At 35.3% G+C, this 16,542-nt stretch overlaps 2 protein-coding genes across 2 annotated transcripts; both read right to left on the bottom strand.

Moving 5' to 3' along the window:
- Positions 1–5,011: 5,011 nt before the first annotated feature.
- On the bottom strand, positions 5,012–5,629 carry LOC115981055 (uncharacterized mitochondrial protein AtMg00810-like). Its single transcript, XM_031103244.1, has 2 exons — positions 5,266–5,629; positions 5,012–5,172 (listed from the first exon to the last, which is right to left on the bottom strand). The coding sequence occupies exons 1-2, from the start codon at positions 5,627–5,629 to the stop codon at positions 5,012–5,014; spliced, it is 525 nt and encodes a 174-aa protein (XP_030959104.1).
- A 4,019-nt stretch (positions 5,630–9,648) lies between these two features.
- LOC115981056 (probable leucine-rich repeat receptor-like protein kinase At1g35710) lies at positions 9,649–12,308 on the bottom strand. Its single transcript, XM_031103245.1, has 3 exons — positions 10,964–12,308; positions 10,327–10,932; positions 9,649–10,037 (listed from the first exon to the last, which is right to left on the bottom strand). Exons 1-3 carry the CDS (start codon positions 12,246–12,248, stop codon positions 9,649–9,651), a joined length of 2,280 nt encoding a protein of 759 aa, XP_030959105.1. The 5' UTR covers positions 12,249–12,308.
- Positions 12,309–16,542: the final 4,234 nt, after the last annotated feature.

Raw genomic sequence — 16,542 nt, forward strand, 5'->3', positions numbered from 1 at the left:
ATGATCAATTCAATCAAGTCATACACTTATAGTACAAAGTCAAGTGACCTATCTCACTTGAAGAAATGAACATATATGACCCCTCACCAATGTGATTACAATAGATTGAAAGCTTTTCATTTAGCTTCCATTTTTCACACTTTTGATCAAATACAACTTAGATTTTGAGAAGAATTGCCATAAACATTTTGATATAACTTTGACAAATATGAGCCTTTGGCTTTGGCACCATATATTTTAATACAAATCGCTTTCTCTTTTTCCTAGTCAAATATTAGTTAGTGCGATGGCTTTTTCAGCTTAATATCTTTTTTCAAGATAGACATTTGTAGAGCTCTTAAAAAAGATAAAAAAATGTATGATGAGATATATAGACACAAGTCTACTCATGTACCAAGATCAAGCAAGACTATTGACCAATCATTCATGACAAGCTTGAAGATCTATTTACAACAATCAAAATGTAAATTTCTAGATGTCGCTCACACTTATAAAATGTGCATACATAACAAGTTGCTCGTAAATGCACTATGCCATTAGTACGGAGATACTAGGCCAAACTCTCATGTGATATACATAACACAAGCGATCAAACTTTTTGAGATTTTTAACTTTTTATGGGTTTTTGAATTTTTTAACACACTCAAAAATAGAATAAGCAAAGTAAGATCAACAAAAACAACGAGCAAAATCATGAAAAAGAAACATGCTATAAACCAGAAGCAATGAAACAAGAAGATTGCATATGTCGTGATGCATGAAACTATAACCCTAATACGTTAGAAGTATTAATGCATGGGTATAGAATGATTATGCATGACTACCTTTCTTTACCCACACTGTATGAGTGTTTAGGGTGAGATCCTTAGATGAAGGGGTACGACTGACATAACTCTCAAACCTCGGGGTGAAGCTAGTAAGGCATAAATGTTCTTTAACATCTCCATAACATCTCCAATGAGTTGTCCCTCATTTTCTCCTTTAACTTGTGTTCCATTTGGCATTCTTCTTGCATTGTCTTGGCCATGCATAGAATTAGCCCTCTTAAGTGCATGAAACTTGAAGCAATTTGGCCTTGTGTGCCTTCGCACGCCACAATGATGACAAAAATGTTTCACTTAAGGTCCCCTTTGACTTTTGGGTAATGACTTCCCTTTATCCTTTGGTTTTGCACCAATGGTTCTATTTGCAACAACAGGGATCTCAATCTTAGGTTTCACCTCTTTGAGTTTCTTTACATTTTTGGCCGACACAAGCCTCACTTCCTTCTTGCGTTCATTGCTTGAGCTTTCTTCACCGGTATAGCCTAGACCGGTCTTGTCATGTGAAGATTTTTGAGAAGATAGCACGTTGTCAAGTTTCTTGGTGGAAATGCACTCTACTTTGACGTTTGCTTGAATAATTTCAAGTTAAAGAAACTTGATTTTTGAATAGGCTTCCACCAATTCTCCCTTAAGTCCTTCAACTTCACATTTTGTCTCCTTAATTTGCACAAGTGTGCACCTATACTCTTCTTCAATTTTATTCATCTTCTTAACAACATTGTTTGCAACCTTGGCATATTTTCCACAATCTTCTAGCAATGCATCATACACTTCTTGAAGGTTCTTCTCACCTTCATTGAGGCACACATCCTCATCTTCCTCATCTTCAACTTCCCCACCTTCGGAATGTACATCAAGCTCATCAGCCAAGTTGCTCAAATCATCCCTAGAGTCAACCATGGTAATTGCCATGAAAGTTGAATAGTTTCCCTAACTATCACACTCTCCTTCTGCATCAAAATTTGAGATTTTGGAATCGCTAAGGGTAGTGGCAAACACTTTACCCTTTCCTCTCAAATAGTTTGGACATTCTTTCTTGAGATGTCCATGACCGTTACATTCATAGCACACTATTCCTTGAGTGGATGGAGAATCCTTCTCGTCTTTCTTCTTGAACTCCTTCTTATCACCTTTTGAGGTTGAAAATTTTCCTTAGCCAAAAGACTTCCCACCGTTCATCATCTTGAGAAATTTCCAGAAGTTCTTTGCAAGAAATGCCACCTCCTTCTCCACCTCATCTTCTTCAGAGGAATCATTTGTTCTCTCATTTATAGTTTTGAGAGCAAGTGATTTATTGGACTTGTGAGGAGGCAGTCCGAGCTCATAGGTTTGGAGAGATCTAATGAGTTCTTGAATCTTTATCTCATCCAAATCTTTACTCCCCTTAATGGCTGTGACCTTAGCCTGGAAGCTTTCAGGTAAAGATCTCAAAATCTTCCTTACCATCTTAGCATCTTCAATCTTCTCCCCAAGATTGAGCTTGGTAGTCACTATCTCGTTGAGTCTTCCATAGAAGGAATCAAACGACTCATCGTCACTCATCTTTACTTCTTCAAATCGAGTAGTGAGCATTTGAAGCTTAGTGTCTTTGACCTTCTTGGTACCTTCGTAGGTCGTCTCAAGAATGATCCACGCCTCCTTGGCGGTATTCACATGCGAAATCCTATGGAACTCATCAATAGAAACAACATAGAAAATAGCGTTAATCGCTTTGCTATTGGCGTTTGCCAAAGCAAGCAGCCTTATCCCATTCGGATTTGGCGGTAGTGGGTCTAACATACCCATTCTCAACGGAATTCCATACCGTTTCATCAATAGCACAAAGAAAAGCACGAATACGTACTTTCCAAAAAGCATAATTACTCCCATCAAAGAATGTAGGAGCATTAAGAGATTGAGATCGATCCATCTCACTTGGGGTCTAGGATCACATTAGGATAATGAAATCCGATAAGTATAAAACACAAGAGCTTGTTTAAAATCCTAAATTAAAATTACGGCTAGATTGCTTTTACTCTAACTTAGACTAAGTGCGGAATAAGAATAAATGAGCGCAAACAACCGATAACACTACCCTAAGTCATATTCATCCATTATCAACAATATAAAGTAAAGTTTAAGAGTAGGGAAGAGAGATGCAAACATAAGATAACACCGAGACGTGTTATTGAAGAGGAAATCGAAGAACTTGGCAAAAAATCTTTCTGCCGCCCTCTAAGTGGTAATCGATCCACTAGAGAATAAAGTTGGATTACATGAATAACAAAAGACCCTCTAAGCTTAGTCTACCCAATGTACTTGAGCCCTCCAAGTTTCTGCTACCAACTGGCTTCTCAGAACCTTGTCTTCTCTAGCTTTCCCGAATCCTGCAATACACCAGATTGCATCTGCCAATGATTGGCTCCTTCCAATACTTCCCAGCAGCACGAAAAGCTCACTTGACATTCAGATTGGGTATGGTAAGTGTTTGGGCTATCAACATCTCAAGGATTTAGAGTATAACAATCTCTAACTCTCAAGTGTGTATTCTAGGGTTTTCTCTCTTAAAAGCACTCTTTACAATATGTGGGTAATGAGGGTATATATAGTGTGGGTAAAGAATTGGTAAAACAAACATGACAAATTAGCTAAACAGAATGTTTCGCGAGTATTTCGCAGGAAGCCCTTCCTCGTGAGAGACTTCGCAAAAACTCCAGGCTGCCATGACTCTTCACATTCCAGTCATGTGCTCTACACGTAGCTACTTTGCGGGTTAGCTTTTCACGAGCTTCTCGGAAAATTCACTTGTTCTTCGTTTTAAGCTTGAGTCTTCACACTCTCTCACACTTAGTCCTTACAATTAAAAACCCACATAAATACAAGGAAAAATTCGCATTCCAGTCACGTGCTCTACACGTGGCTACTTCGCGAGTTAGCCTCTCACGAGCTTTTCGCGAAATTCACTTGTTCTTCGTTTTAAGCTTGAGTTTTCACAGTCTCTCACACTTAGCCCTTACAATTAAAAACCCCACATAAATACAAGAAAAAAAAATGATTGAATAAAATTACAATCAAATTTGGTACGGAATTAAAGCCAACACAAAATAGTTGTAAATTACAACTATATAATACTTATATATAACTATTAGACACGAGCTAATGTTCACTTCGCGATATTAGTCTTGATTACTGTTGAAATTATTTACCAATCAACCAAATGATATAAAAAATATAAAAGATAAAAATTTGCTTAATTAGGGTCTATTTGGGATTCGTTTGTTTTGCTGAAACTAAATTTTTTTTGCTGAAAGTACTATAGATAAAGGTAAAAGTTAGTTGAAATAGTACAATGAGACCCATGAATAGTACAAAAAAGTGTAGTGGGGTCCATGAATAGTAGCAAAAATAAGCTAAATAGTAAAATAAGCTGGCAAAAAATAAGCTATCCAAACGGACACTTAGTACCCGTTTGGGTACAGCTGAAATAGACCTACGTCTGTATTTCAGCATTTTCCCTTTTTTTTTTTTTTTTTGAGAACATGCACTGGTGCGTTTCTGTCTTTTCCAGTGGGTCCCGTGCACTGTTCACGGGACCCACAAACCTCTTTTTTTACCAAAACTTTAATTAAAAATGGGTCTATTGGCACTAATCACACATTTAAAAATTATTTTGTTACAGTGTTTTTAGTTTTTAGCAAAATAAGCGATATCCAAACACACCCTTAGTATGCAAATATTTCTACACATATGCTATGTTAAGAATATAAAGTGAGAGAGAGAAAGACTGAATAGTCTGTATATTCTATGTAAATAATAATGTACAATAGAGAACCTTATATAGGTTAAGTATGAGTGCAGTACAAGTAATATGAGTAAACTACAAGTACATTGTAGTAGGCTAAGCCCAATGGGTTAATCTAGTCTAAGCTATACATTAACATCCCCCCTCAAACTCGAGGTGGCAAGGAGGAAGCCAACTGGAGTTTGGATATAAGATCTTAAAGATGACCATGCGGGTGACTCTTAGTGAAGATATTAGTAGGTTGGTCAACAAAGGAGATGGAGAACAACTTGAGATTGCCTTTCTTAAGATGTTGGCGAGTGATGTGGCAGTTAATCTTAATGTGCTTGGTGCGTTTATGGAAGACATCATTATGAGCATTGTAGATAGCACTACGATTGTTACAATAAAGAGGAGTGGCAGTGGGCTATGGAGCATCCATGTCAGCCAAGAGCCAGCAAAGCCAGACAAGCTCGCATGTGGTGTCGGCAAGGGCACGATACTTAGCCTCAGTACTGGAACGGGAAACAACATCCTGCTTCTTGCTACGCCATGAGACAAGAGAAGTACCCAACAGGAAATAGAAACCTGTGATAGAGCATTGATCAGTTGGATCACTTGCCTAGTCTGCATTTGAATAAGCATGAAGCTTGAGAGAAGACCGAGAGGAGTAGTGTGGACCATGATAAAGTGTGCCCTTGACATATCGGAGAATCCGAAGAACGGCAGCATAGTGGACAGAACGAGGGGTATCCATGAACTTACTAACCATACCCATAACATGTGAAATATCCGGACGAGTAACAGTGAGATAGATCAGACTACCATCCAACTGACGATAGCGAGTAGCATCGGAAATAGGTTCACCATCCAAGGGTGTGAGCTTTGCATTGTATTCCAAGGGAGTAGAAACAGTCTTGTTGTCGGTGATGCCGGCTTTAGAGAGAAGATCAGAAGCATATTTTGCTTGGGAAAGATAGTATCCATCAAAGGATGAGGTAACCTCAAGTCTAAGAAAGTAGCTGAGAGTGCCCAGATCTTTCATCTCAAAATGCTGACTAAGGAAGTGCTAAAGAGAGCGGATACCTGCAGAATCATTTCCAGTAATAATCATATCATCAACATAAAGAAGAATAAGAGTGATACCAGCAGAGGATCTTCAGACAAAGAGTGCAGTGTCATGAGGACTCGAAGTGAAACCCTACTGAGCAACAACTGAGCTAAACTTTTCAAACCAAGCTCGAGGAGCCTGCTTGAGGCCTTAAAGAGCATGGCGAAGGCGACAAACTTGACGGCCTAAGTGTGGATAGCTAGGGGGTGGTTGCATGTACACTTCTTCTTGGAGGTCACCATTGAGAAAAGCATTCTTCACATCCATTTGATAAAGAGGCCAACGGCGAACAGCAGTCACAGCAATGAGACATCTGTTGAATGATACAAGGCTCGCCTAGCTGCCAAGGGCTTTATTCAGGAGTATGGCATTGACTATGAGACATCTGTTGCTCGCATACCATGTCAAGAATATAAAGTGAGAGATAGAAAGACTGAATAATCTATATATTCTGTGTAAATAATAATGTACAATAGAGAGTTTTATATAGGCTAAGTATGAGTGTAGTACAAGTAATATGAGTAAACTACAAGTATAGTATACTAGGCTAAGCCCAATGGGCTAATCTAGTCTAAACTATACACTAACACGCTGAATAAAAATTTGTGCATAAAATCTGCAAATATATTATTTGGTAAAAGAAAAAAAAATTGTAAAAGTATTTCATGGTTTGCTTTTCTAACTGGCAAGATATGAGAGTGCTTAATAGTTAATACATATAACTTATGAAAAAAAAAAAAAATAGTAATACATATAAAATTTTGCATGGTCAATTAGAATGAAGGATTCATGAAGCTAAATTATGAATAAAATTATAAAAACCTTCAATTTAATCGGGATGAAATATATGTTATTAGTCATGAATTCCTTGCCTTGATCATGAGTAGGGGTGGCAAATGGGCAGGTTGGATCATAAATGGGTTGGGTGTGTAATTACCCATTTATCCAAAAACTTAAAATGACCAAAATACCCTCAAAACCTAAAAAAAGACCAAAATACCTTCAAAATCCAAAAAAATGACCAAAATACCATCAAAACCTAAAAATGACCAAAATACCCCTGAAACCCAAAAAATGACCAAAGTATCCCCAAAACCCAAAAAATGACCAAAATACTCCCAAAACTCAAAAAATGACCAAAATACCCCCGAAACCTAAAAATTATCAAAATACCCTTAAAACCCATAAAATTACCAAAATACCCCCGAAACCAAAAAATGACCAAAAATACCCCCGAAAGCCAAAAAATGGCCAAAATCCAAACCCAAAAAATGACCCCAAAACCTAAAAATTACCAAAATACCCTCAAACCCAAAAAATTACCAAAATACCCCCAAAACCTAAAATGACCAAAATACCCTAAAAATGACCAAAATACCCCAAAACCTCAAAAAAAAAAAAAAAAAAAAAAACCAAAATACCCCCGAAACTCAAAAAATACCCCCGAAACTCAAAAAATACCCAAACCCTTGAAACCCAAAAAAGGACCAAAATACCCTTGAAACCTAAAAATGACCAAAATACCACCGAAACTTAAAAAATTACCGAAATACCCCAAAACTTAAAAATTACCAAAATACTTCTAAACCCTAGAAATTTACCGAAATAACCCTAAAACTAAAAGATGACAGAAATGCCCTCGTAACCTAAAAAATGGCTAAAATACCCTTAGAATTTAAAAGATGATCAGAATAACCCCAAAACCTAAAAAATTACCGAAATTCCCTCGAAACCTAGAAAGTGAATGAAAGACTCTTAGAACCTTTAATTTGTCAAAAATATCCTCGAAACATCCAAAATACCCTGAAACTTCTATTTCGGTAATTTTAGATGTTTCAGGTGTATTTTGGTCATCTTACATGTTTAGGGGCATTTTGGTCATAATTTAGGTTTCAGGGATTTTATTGATCATTTTTTTAGGTTTTGGGGTTATTTTGGTCTTTTTTTTAGGTTTTTGGGGGTATTTCGATCATTTTTTAGGTTTCAGGGTATTGTGGTAATTTTTTTAGGTTTCAGGGGTATTTCAGTTATTTTTTAGGTTTTAGAGGTATTTCGGTCATTTTTTAGGCTTATGGAGTATTTAATTTGGTAATTTTTTAGGTTTAGGGAGTATTTTGGTAATTTTTTAGGTTTAGGGTGTATTTTGGTAATTGTTAAGTTTTGGGGGTATTTCGGTCATTTTTATTAGGTTTTTGGGGGTATTTTGGTCATTGTTTTAGGATTTGGGGTTATTTTAGTCATTTTTAGGTCTTGGGGTATTTTAATCATTTTACAGGTTTTAGATGTATTTTGGTCATTTTTTAGGTTTCGGGGGTATTTTTGGTAATTTTAAGGTTTCAGAGGTATTTTGGTCATTTTTAAGGTTTAGGGGGTATTTTGATCATTTTTTAGGTTTAGGAAGCATTTTGGTCATTTTTTGGGTTTTTGGGGTATTTTGGTAATTTTTGGGTTTTGGGGATATTTTGGACATTTTAGAGGTTTTGAGGGTATTTTTCTCATTTTGTGGGTTTTGGGGGTATTTTGGTCATTTTTTGGGTTTTGGAGGGTATTTTGGTCATTTTTTGGATTTTGAGGGTATTTTGGTCATTTTTAGATTTCAGGGGTATTTTGGTCATTTTTTGGGTTTTGGGGGTATTTTGGTCATTTGTTGGGTTTTGGGGGTATTTTGGTCATTTTAGAGATTTTGGAGGTATTTTGGTCATTTTGTGGTTTTGGGGGGGCATTTTGGTCATTTTTGGGTTTTTGGGGAATTTTGGTCATTTTTTGGGTTCCGAGGGTATTTTTGTCATTTTTTGGGTTTTGGAGGTATTTTGGTCATTTTTAGGTTTCAGGGGTATTTTGGTTATTTTTTGGGTTTTGGGGATATTTTGGACATTTGAGAGGTTTTGGGGGGTATTTTGCTCATTTTAGAGATTTTGGAGGTATTTTGGTCATTTTTTGGGTTTTGGTGGTATTTTGGTCATTTTTAGGTTTTAGGGGTATTTTGATAATATTTTGGGTTTCAGAGGTATTTTGGTCATTTTTTGGATTTTGGGGGTATTTTGGTAATTTTTAGGTTTCGGGGGGTATTTTGGTTATTTGTTGGGTTTTGGGGGTATTTTGGTCATTTTTTGGGTTTCAAGGGGTATTTTGGTCATTTTTTGGGTTTCAGGGGGTATTTTGGTCATTTTTTGGGTTTTGGGAGTATTTTGATAATTTTTAGGTTTTGGGGGGTATTTTGGTCATTTTTAGGTTTCGGGGGTATTTTGGTCATTTTCTTGGTTTTGGGGGTATTTTGGTCATTTTATTGGTTTTGGTAGTATTTTGGTCATTTTTTAAGTTTCAGGGGTATTTTAGTCATTTTCTAGAAATTTAGATTTTATGTTGTTTATTTTAATTTTAGATGGGTTTAGTGGGTATTAGTGGGTTTATTCATTTAGACCCATCTAATTAAATAATCAAATGGGTCTTTACCCATTTAACCCAAATATTCAAATGGGTTGGGTTAAGACTTATCTAAATAAGGTGGGTAATGAGTGGGTTCATGGATATGGATAAAAATTGCCACCCCTAATCATGAGTATAGCAGTAGGCATGAAACATGAAGGTAGAGAGATCAAGACTATCAAAAATTGGAAGATAGAAGATGCTATAGTGAACAGTGTGAGTCAAGCCTTACCATCACTTCCAAAGTCTCCGTCGCCAACGTTCACGTGGAAGTCCTTCTTGTGGTCAAGCATATGGATGAGCAGTTGCAATCTCCACAATGTGTATGAGGATTATAGATGTGTCGCATTAGGTAAGTGGCAAGGACATACATTTTATGATGAGAAATACGAGCTATAATTGTAAAGATGAACAGATATACCATACCGAATTACATGATTTTTTTACAGCTTATTTTAGTACACAACATTTTCTTTCATATAAGTTCTTCAAGCAATTTGATACTAAACTTAGCAATAAGCACTTCATTATTGAGTTTCAATATCTCCAACCATATAATTTTCTTGGTTCTTCAACTGCCATAGTGAAACCACATGTAAGGGCTTGGCTATTGGTTTCTTACGAGAAAGAAATTCTTGGGACACCCAATTCATTGTTGGCCGAGACTTTGGTTTGGTGCATAAGCATGCAAATGCTATAGTTGCAACAAAGAAAATATCCCGTGCAACTATTCGATTTGGAGGTGGCAAGCGTTGGTCTAATATTTCATTTAACATCATATTTCGAGAAGATGACGATGATGATGATAATGTAGTCAAGAGTTCTCCTGGATGTATTCCCATTAATATTTCTAATGCCACCACACCAAAACTATAGACATCACATTTTTCAGTAAACACCATAGTATACGCCAATTCTGCATAGGAAGAAAAAAGAGAAAAGAATGCTATTAAAAATGTAATATCTTCGTTCTTTATATTTTTTTATAAGTTTTCTTCATGGAAAGGTTGGTCAAAACTTGTCATTGCACAAAAATTACATGGTGGAAGTGATTGCTTGATACCGTGCATGATTCAGTTCTTTTAACAAAAAATAAGGTAACCAAACTAGCATGATTATTTGGAATGCCTCACATAGCTAACCTTTTAAAATAATATGTTGGAAAATAGGAGAGATATAAGATATAGTATGAAAAAACAATTCACCTGGAGCAATATAGCCATAAGTCCCAGCAACTAAAGTTTGATTGGAGGAGTTAGGATCAAGAAGTCTAGCTATACCAAAATCAGAGACAAATGCCTGCTCCAACTTAGAGTTCAATAAAATGTTATTGCTGCTTATATCTCGATGAACAATTATTGGGTTACAATCATGATGCATGTATGATATGGCATGTGCTATGTCTTTGATGATGTTCACCCTCTTTGTCCAATCCAATTCCACAGCTTCAACATCATTATTTAGCACACAAAATAAGCTTCCCCTTTCCATGTATTCATAGATCAAAACCATGCATCGCTTATGCAAACAGTAGCCATGAAGTTTCACAATGTTCCGATGTCGAATTTCTGTCATCATTTTAACCTCGTTCCTGAAACTCTTGTCAACAGTTGGGTCCTCAGCCTCTAAGTGATTAAGTTTTTTCAAGGCAACCACTTTGCCGCTAGGCAATTGTGCTTTGTAAACACTACCATAACCACCAGTTCCAATACAATATCTAATGTCAAAGTCCTCTGTGGCTTCAATGATGTCTTCAAATGCAATATTGCCATCATAATTCCATATTGAGAACAAGTTCCCATTTTTTGTTCCTTTTAACTCAGCGTGTTTTTTCATTGGAAGTACAAGATTCTTGACCCGACATTGAGAGTGGAGAAAATACCCAAAAAGCTGTAAAAGGGTAAAAAATGAAAAAGAAATAAAGAAAACAATGAGGGGAACCAAATTTTTTTTTTTTGAAGTTTGGGTGTTCATCTTTCTCCCTACCATCTTCCATGCGAGACACAATATTTTCAAGAGCAAGAGGTGGAGTCGAAGGGGAAATTAAAGATGGAGATGGGCATTGAGCAAAACCTTTGATGTCACTACACAAATCCTTGTTGCCGATAAATACTTCAAATCCATAATTTTTGAAAATAATTGGGACTCGACCCTCCAATGAATTATATGACAGGTTAAATTCACGCATCCTAATTAAAGAAATAGGAACATTGCCTGTGAGGTTATTGTAGCTGAGATCAATCTTAATTGGGGCATAAAGGTCCTTGACCCAAGAGGGAACACTTCCATTTAAATAGTTATGGCTTAAAGACAAGAATTTTATCAAAAAGCAACTAGCTAGTTCTGTGGGGATGGGACCACTGATCATATTCCAATTAAGGTTCAAAGTTTCCAACTTTGTTAAATGACCTATTGTCAAAGGGATTTGGCCAACAAGGTTGTTGTTATTGAGGTACAAATTTAACAGATTCTTTAGCAGTCCAATTTCTGACACTATAGAACCGTTAATTTCATTGAAGGACAAATTCAGATTGGAAAGATTGGTTAAAAGGCCAAGAGTTGAAGGGATCGGTCCGGTGAATTTGTTATGACTCAGATTTAATTCAAGAAGATTCTTGAAATTTCCGAATTCTTTGGGGATGGAACCAGTAATTCCATTGAAAGAAATGTCAAATTTCACTAATTTGGTGAGGTTTGCAAGTGAAAGAGGCAACTGACCTGTAAGATAATTGTGGGATAGATTAAGGTGGGTGAGCTTCGAAAGGGAACCTATCTCAAATGGGATGCACCCCAGAATTTGATTATTACTAAGGCTAAGACGGACTAAATTTGGAAAGGAAGAGAATTTAAATTTCCTAAACTTATCTCCAAGATAGATATTACCAGCTATGTCAATCTCTGTGATGCTTCCACCGAAGTTGCATTTAATTCCTGGCCAGTCGCAATGACTTGTGGTAAAGTTGGAAGAGCCACTCCACCACCCACTCTCCATCAGAGCTTGCACTTCTTGTTTTAGCGAGGAAGATTTAGATGTTGCCACAGAACCAGCTGCAATAACTATATTTGGGACATTCATGAAGATATAAAGAACTACTATCAGAATGGAAATAGAGACAGAGGGAGCCATGTTGAAGTTTTTGGTTGATGAATGTAAGGGAGAATGGTCGATATATTGTTATATTTATGATTCAACACACTTAATAACTTAGACACAGCTAGAAAGTGAGTTGTGAGTAAATGAATTTTCTTTTGACTTTATAATGATACACACGTGAATGTGGAAATGTTGCCTTGTTGAACCCGATTGAAACGCAGAAAAGTTCCTTGCAATCAAAACGATGGCTTTCACATTTTGGATGTCTTGGAAATTTCTTCATTACCATATTTCATGATTTTTCAAAAATTTGTCTTTGGTTGACTATATCTAGCGGACTTTCTATGAAGCTTGCACTTCCAAATTCCAAGTCAGGAGTCGTTACCATCCAAGTCAGGAGTCGTTACCAACAATCTTAATGTGAACACTTTATTAAAAGTTCCACATGAGGTCCACACGGTCCCTCGGCCTTTAAGTGCTCGTAGTCACGAATAAAAACAAATCCACTCTAAAAATGAATATTCCATCTTGCTTCTTCACTTCTCTTTCTTGACTTAACTTTCAAGTGTAAAATCTCAAGTGGTGCAAAACACTATTACTTGTTTAGACCCCCAATTTTAAACTAGTGGCTAAATTGGTTTTACTCTACTTAACTAAGTGCGTAATAAGAGTAAATAAAACGGTATAAACCGGAACTACTCTCTAGTGCATAAACATAAACAATAAACAGTAAATGTAAAGCACAAAGAGTAAGGAAAGAGAGATGCAAACACAAGATAACATCAAGATGTGTTATTGAAGAGGAAACTGAAGTACTCAGTGAAAAATCTCTCCGTGGCCCTCCAAGCCGAAATGATCCACTAGTGAATAAAGTTGGAGTACAATGATATCAAAAAGACCCTCCAAGCGTAATTTACCCACTGTACTTGAACCTTCTGAGTTCCTGCTCCCAACAGATTTCACCGAGTCTTATCTTCACTAGTTATTCGAATCCCGCAATTAGCTCCAAATTGCATTTGCCAATCAATGGCTTCTTCCAATACTTCCCACATGCACCAAAACTTCTCTTAACACTCAGATTGAGTGAGGTAAGTGTTTAGGCTAAGAACCTCTTAAAGATTTGTAATTGGAGAGATAGGAGTAGAGGAAAACTAAGAGGAATTATGTAGAAGATTGTGGGTTTACAATTTCTAACTCTCAAGTGTATTTCTAGGGTTTTCTTACTGAAAATCTCCATATAATTTCGTGGGTAATGTAGGCTTATATAGTGTGGGTAAAGAAGTGAGGAAAGCACATTTAAAAAACAGCCAAACAGAGAGTTTCGTGGGTCATTCGCAACTTGGTCCAGTCGCAAAATGTCTCCTGGCACTTAACTATTCAGCTTCTAGCATGTGCTTCTCATGTGGCATTTCGAGGGTTGTCCACTTGCGAGCCAGTCACGAGCTAGTCACGAACTTCACTGTTCATTACAAATCTTCACCAAACTCTCACACTCAACCCTTACATTAAATCCCACAAACATGCAGAGAAAAGATTGACAGAAATACAATCAAATTTGACACAGAATTAAAGCTAACAAAACATAGTTGAAAATCACAATTTTACAAAGTATATCTAGATAGGCAAATGGTTGGATTTGCTTGAGTCCATTTTAGCATGGGTTGATTCAAGTTAGCCTCCATTTTAGCATTTTTATTGAGAAATGCTATCTACACAATATTTTCACATTACTTTCACAATAAATCCTAAATGGTAGGTTGTTACTGGTTGTTATTGGTGGGCAAAAAAGAAAATTCAATTGTAGGTTTAAATTAAAATCTATAACAACTTACCACCTATGATTTGTTAAGAAAATGTTGTGGATGTAGCACTTCTCATAATTATTAGATATTACATGTTAAAGTTGGTTTCTACGATTTGTAACTCGTGATACTAATCAACAGTACTAGTAAATTAGAAAATTTGCTTCAAAGGGAACCAAGGCCAAAATAACAATTATTTAGCAAATAATATTAGTAAGGACAAAACTTATGTACAATATCTTAGGTGCTGTTTCTTAGGTTCCCATCTTAAGATTTATCCATGTGGCTACTTAATTAAAAAATACATTTCCATCTCATGAAAAAAAATCCACATGACAGAATTTTAAATGGAGAACCTAAAGAACAACACCTAAGTACTGTACCTAAGTTTTGCTCTAATAATAATAATAATAATAATAATAATAATAATAATAATAATAATAATCATATACTATATATAATAGCAGAAGCCTTTTCCTACAATTAAGGTGGTTGTGACATGTAGGAAAAATGCCCACTTAAAACTTTGACACGTTGACAGTAAAAAAGTTACAAAAGCGATCGTTATATCATTTTAGTATTGAATTACAGTGTCACTAATACACCGTCTATCTCAAACCCAAACACTACATTGGTTCAGTACCCTTTAATCTATACTATCGTTTCACTAAAGACAAGATATAAAAAGTTCAAAAACGGTTTGCAAACCCATACCTAGACGATCCTTTAAACAAAGAAGGCACGGAAGATGGAGAAAGCAAAAAACTAAGAAACCTATACGCCAATTGTGTCAAGATGTAAGACAATCCAAGCTTCTACCACCGTCAACAATACAGCACGTCCTCAAGTTTAGCCAGGTACCAATTTCGTATCGATCAGATTCCAGATCGCTTGGATCTACTTTTTTTATTTTTATTTTTATTTTTTGGTTGGATCTAGGGTTTATCATATGCTTTTTGGATGAATATATTGCTTTTGTTTATTGGTGGTGTTAGTACTCAACTTTGAATGTTCCGATTTCAATGTATTTCTTCCTCAATTGTTCACATTCTACATTTCGGAATCGAAATAATTGTGTTACTTGCTAATGGTGAAATAAGCCACATCACTTAGTTCTGGTAATTTTTTTTTTCTTAGATCTGGGTATGAAATATGACTTAGTTTTTGGATATGTTGGTTGGATTGGTTTATATTAAGGTATTTGAATTGCATTCAGTTTTGTTTTGATTTTTTTGCCAATAAACCTTTTCAATTATATTTTCTTTTCTTATTTCTTATTATAGATTACAGAAAATACAACAACGAAAGAAAATGGTTTTGGTTATTCACTGTAAAGAAACAGAATTTAAACATTTATATATGTAACTAATCTTGAAGATATTTTTGGGATCCTATTAGAATAGGATTGAACATTTTGCTGTTATATATTTTTTGTTTCCAATTTTATTTTAGGTTATTTGTTCTGTTATGGTTTGTGGAGATTTAGTTCTGATATAGTTTTTTTTTTTTTTTTTTTAATTTTTTTTTTTAAGTTCTGATATTGTTTGTTTTGTTATGGATATATTTTATGTATAGACGATTTCCTCTTTGTGGTGATGGAAGAATGAATGGGCCATTTTGGGGAAGGTTGATACCATAGATGTGGGTGAGGTTGTTTGATGGGTTTATTTATCCATTCTTTTATATGGTTACAGAGTTTTCTTATTTGTGCTTGCTTAGTGATTTAATTGCATAGTTACATTATTTAGACAATTTCTTCTACATGATTATCAATGTAACTAATCTCCTATTTTAAAAATTTTGATATTGATTTATTATAATCATTAATAATGGCATGCGTAGGGAAATATTGGTAATTGTTTCTCAAATTAGATGAATGATCGTCTACAATAGATATCTTGAAAACCACTAGGCTCATGTTGAAATTGATGTGAGTTTATCCTACAAATGTTTGAGTGAGTTGATGCAATTATAAACTCACAATTTCTATTGATGGCTATAGATATCAATAGGTTTCCAGTTATTATGACTTTATGATTATAAACTGAAAACAGTGACAAATTAGAAATTATTACTCATTGGCAAATTACCACTGACATTATATCACCAAATTATCAATCGCCTAATTTCCTAATATTAAGAGAATACCACTCTTTGTTCAATATGTTAACCCATCAGGCCATAAATTGTCTTATAATAATTTCTGTTCATTTATTAGCCAAGTTTGTTTATCATCATGAGTTAATAGCAGTATTTGTTAATTATAATTACTCATTATTCATCTAATGGCCACCCTTTGATTTGAAGATTGTGTGATAATACTTTTGAGATTACCTGCCTCCCTTTTTTGGGCTGTGTTATTCAGGTTATCAGTGTATGTTGTTTTGATTATTGATTGATTTTATAAAAAATTGTTATTGTTATTGATTGATGTTGTGATACCTATGTTGTTATGTTTATTAATTAATTTTATGATAAATGTTTTCACCTGCGAGTTGAAGTATTGTGTTCTAAATAACACAATC

This window comes from Quercus lobata, chromosome 3, assembly GCF_001633185.2.
Source record: "Quercus lobata isolate SW786 chromosome 3, ValleyOak3.0 Primary Assembly, whole genome shotgun sequence".
Lineage (NCBI taxonomy): Eukaryota > Viridiplantae > Streptophyta > Magnoliopsida > Fagales > Fagaceae > Quercus > Quercus lobata.

What these genes read in the sequence shown, in the direction of transcription:
- LOC115981055 (XM_031103244.1), bottom strand. Translation starts at nt 5,629, where the DNA reads ATGAAAGATCTGGGCACTCTCAGCTACTTTCTTAGACTTGAGGTTACC. An exon ending in CAAGGGCACACTTTATCATG is followed by an intron (nt 5,173 to 5,265) that starts GTCCACACTACT and finishes GCTCTATCACAG; the next exon opens with GTTTCTATTTCCTGTTGGGT.
- LOC115981056 (XM_031103245.1), bottom strand. Translation starts at nt 12,248, where the DNA reads ATGGCTCCCTCTGTCTCTATTTCCATTCTGATAGTAGTTCTTTATATC. An exon ending in GTCGGGTCAAGAATCTTGTA is followed by an intron (nt 10,933 to 10,963) that starts CTTCCAATGAAA and finishes CTGAGTTAAAAG; the next exon opens with GAACAAAAAATGGGAACTTG. An exon ending in TTATGGCTATATTGCTCCAG is followed by an intron (nt 10,038 to 10,326) that starts GTGAATTGTTTT and finishes CTTCCTATGCAG; the next exon opens with AATTGGCGTATACTATGGTG.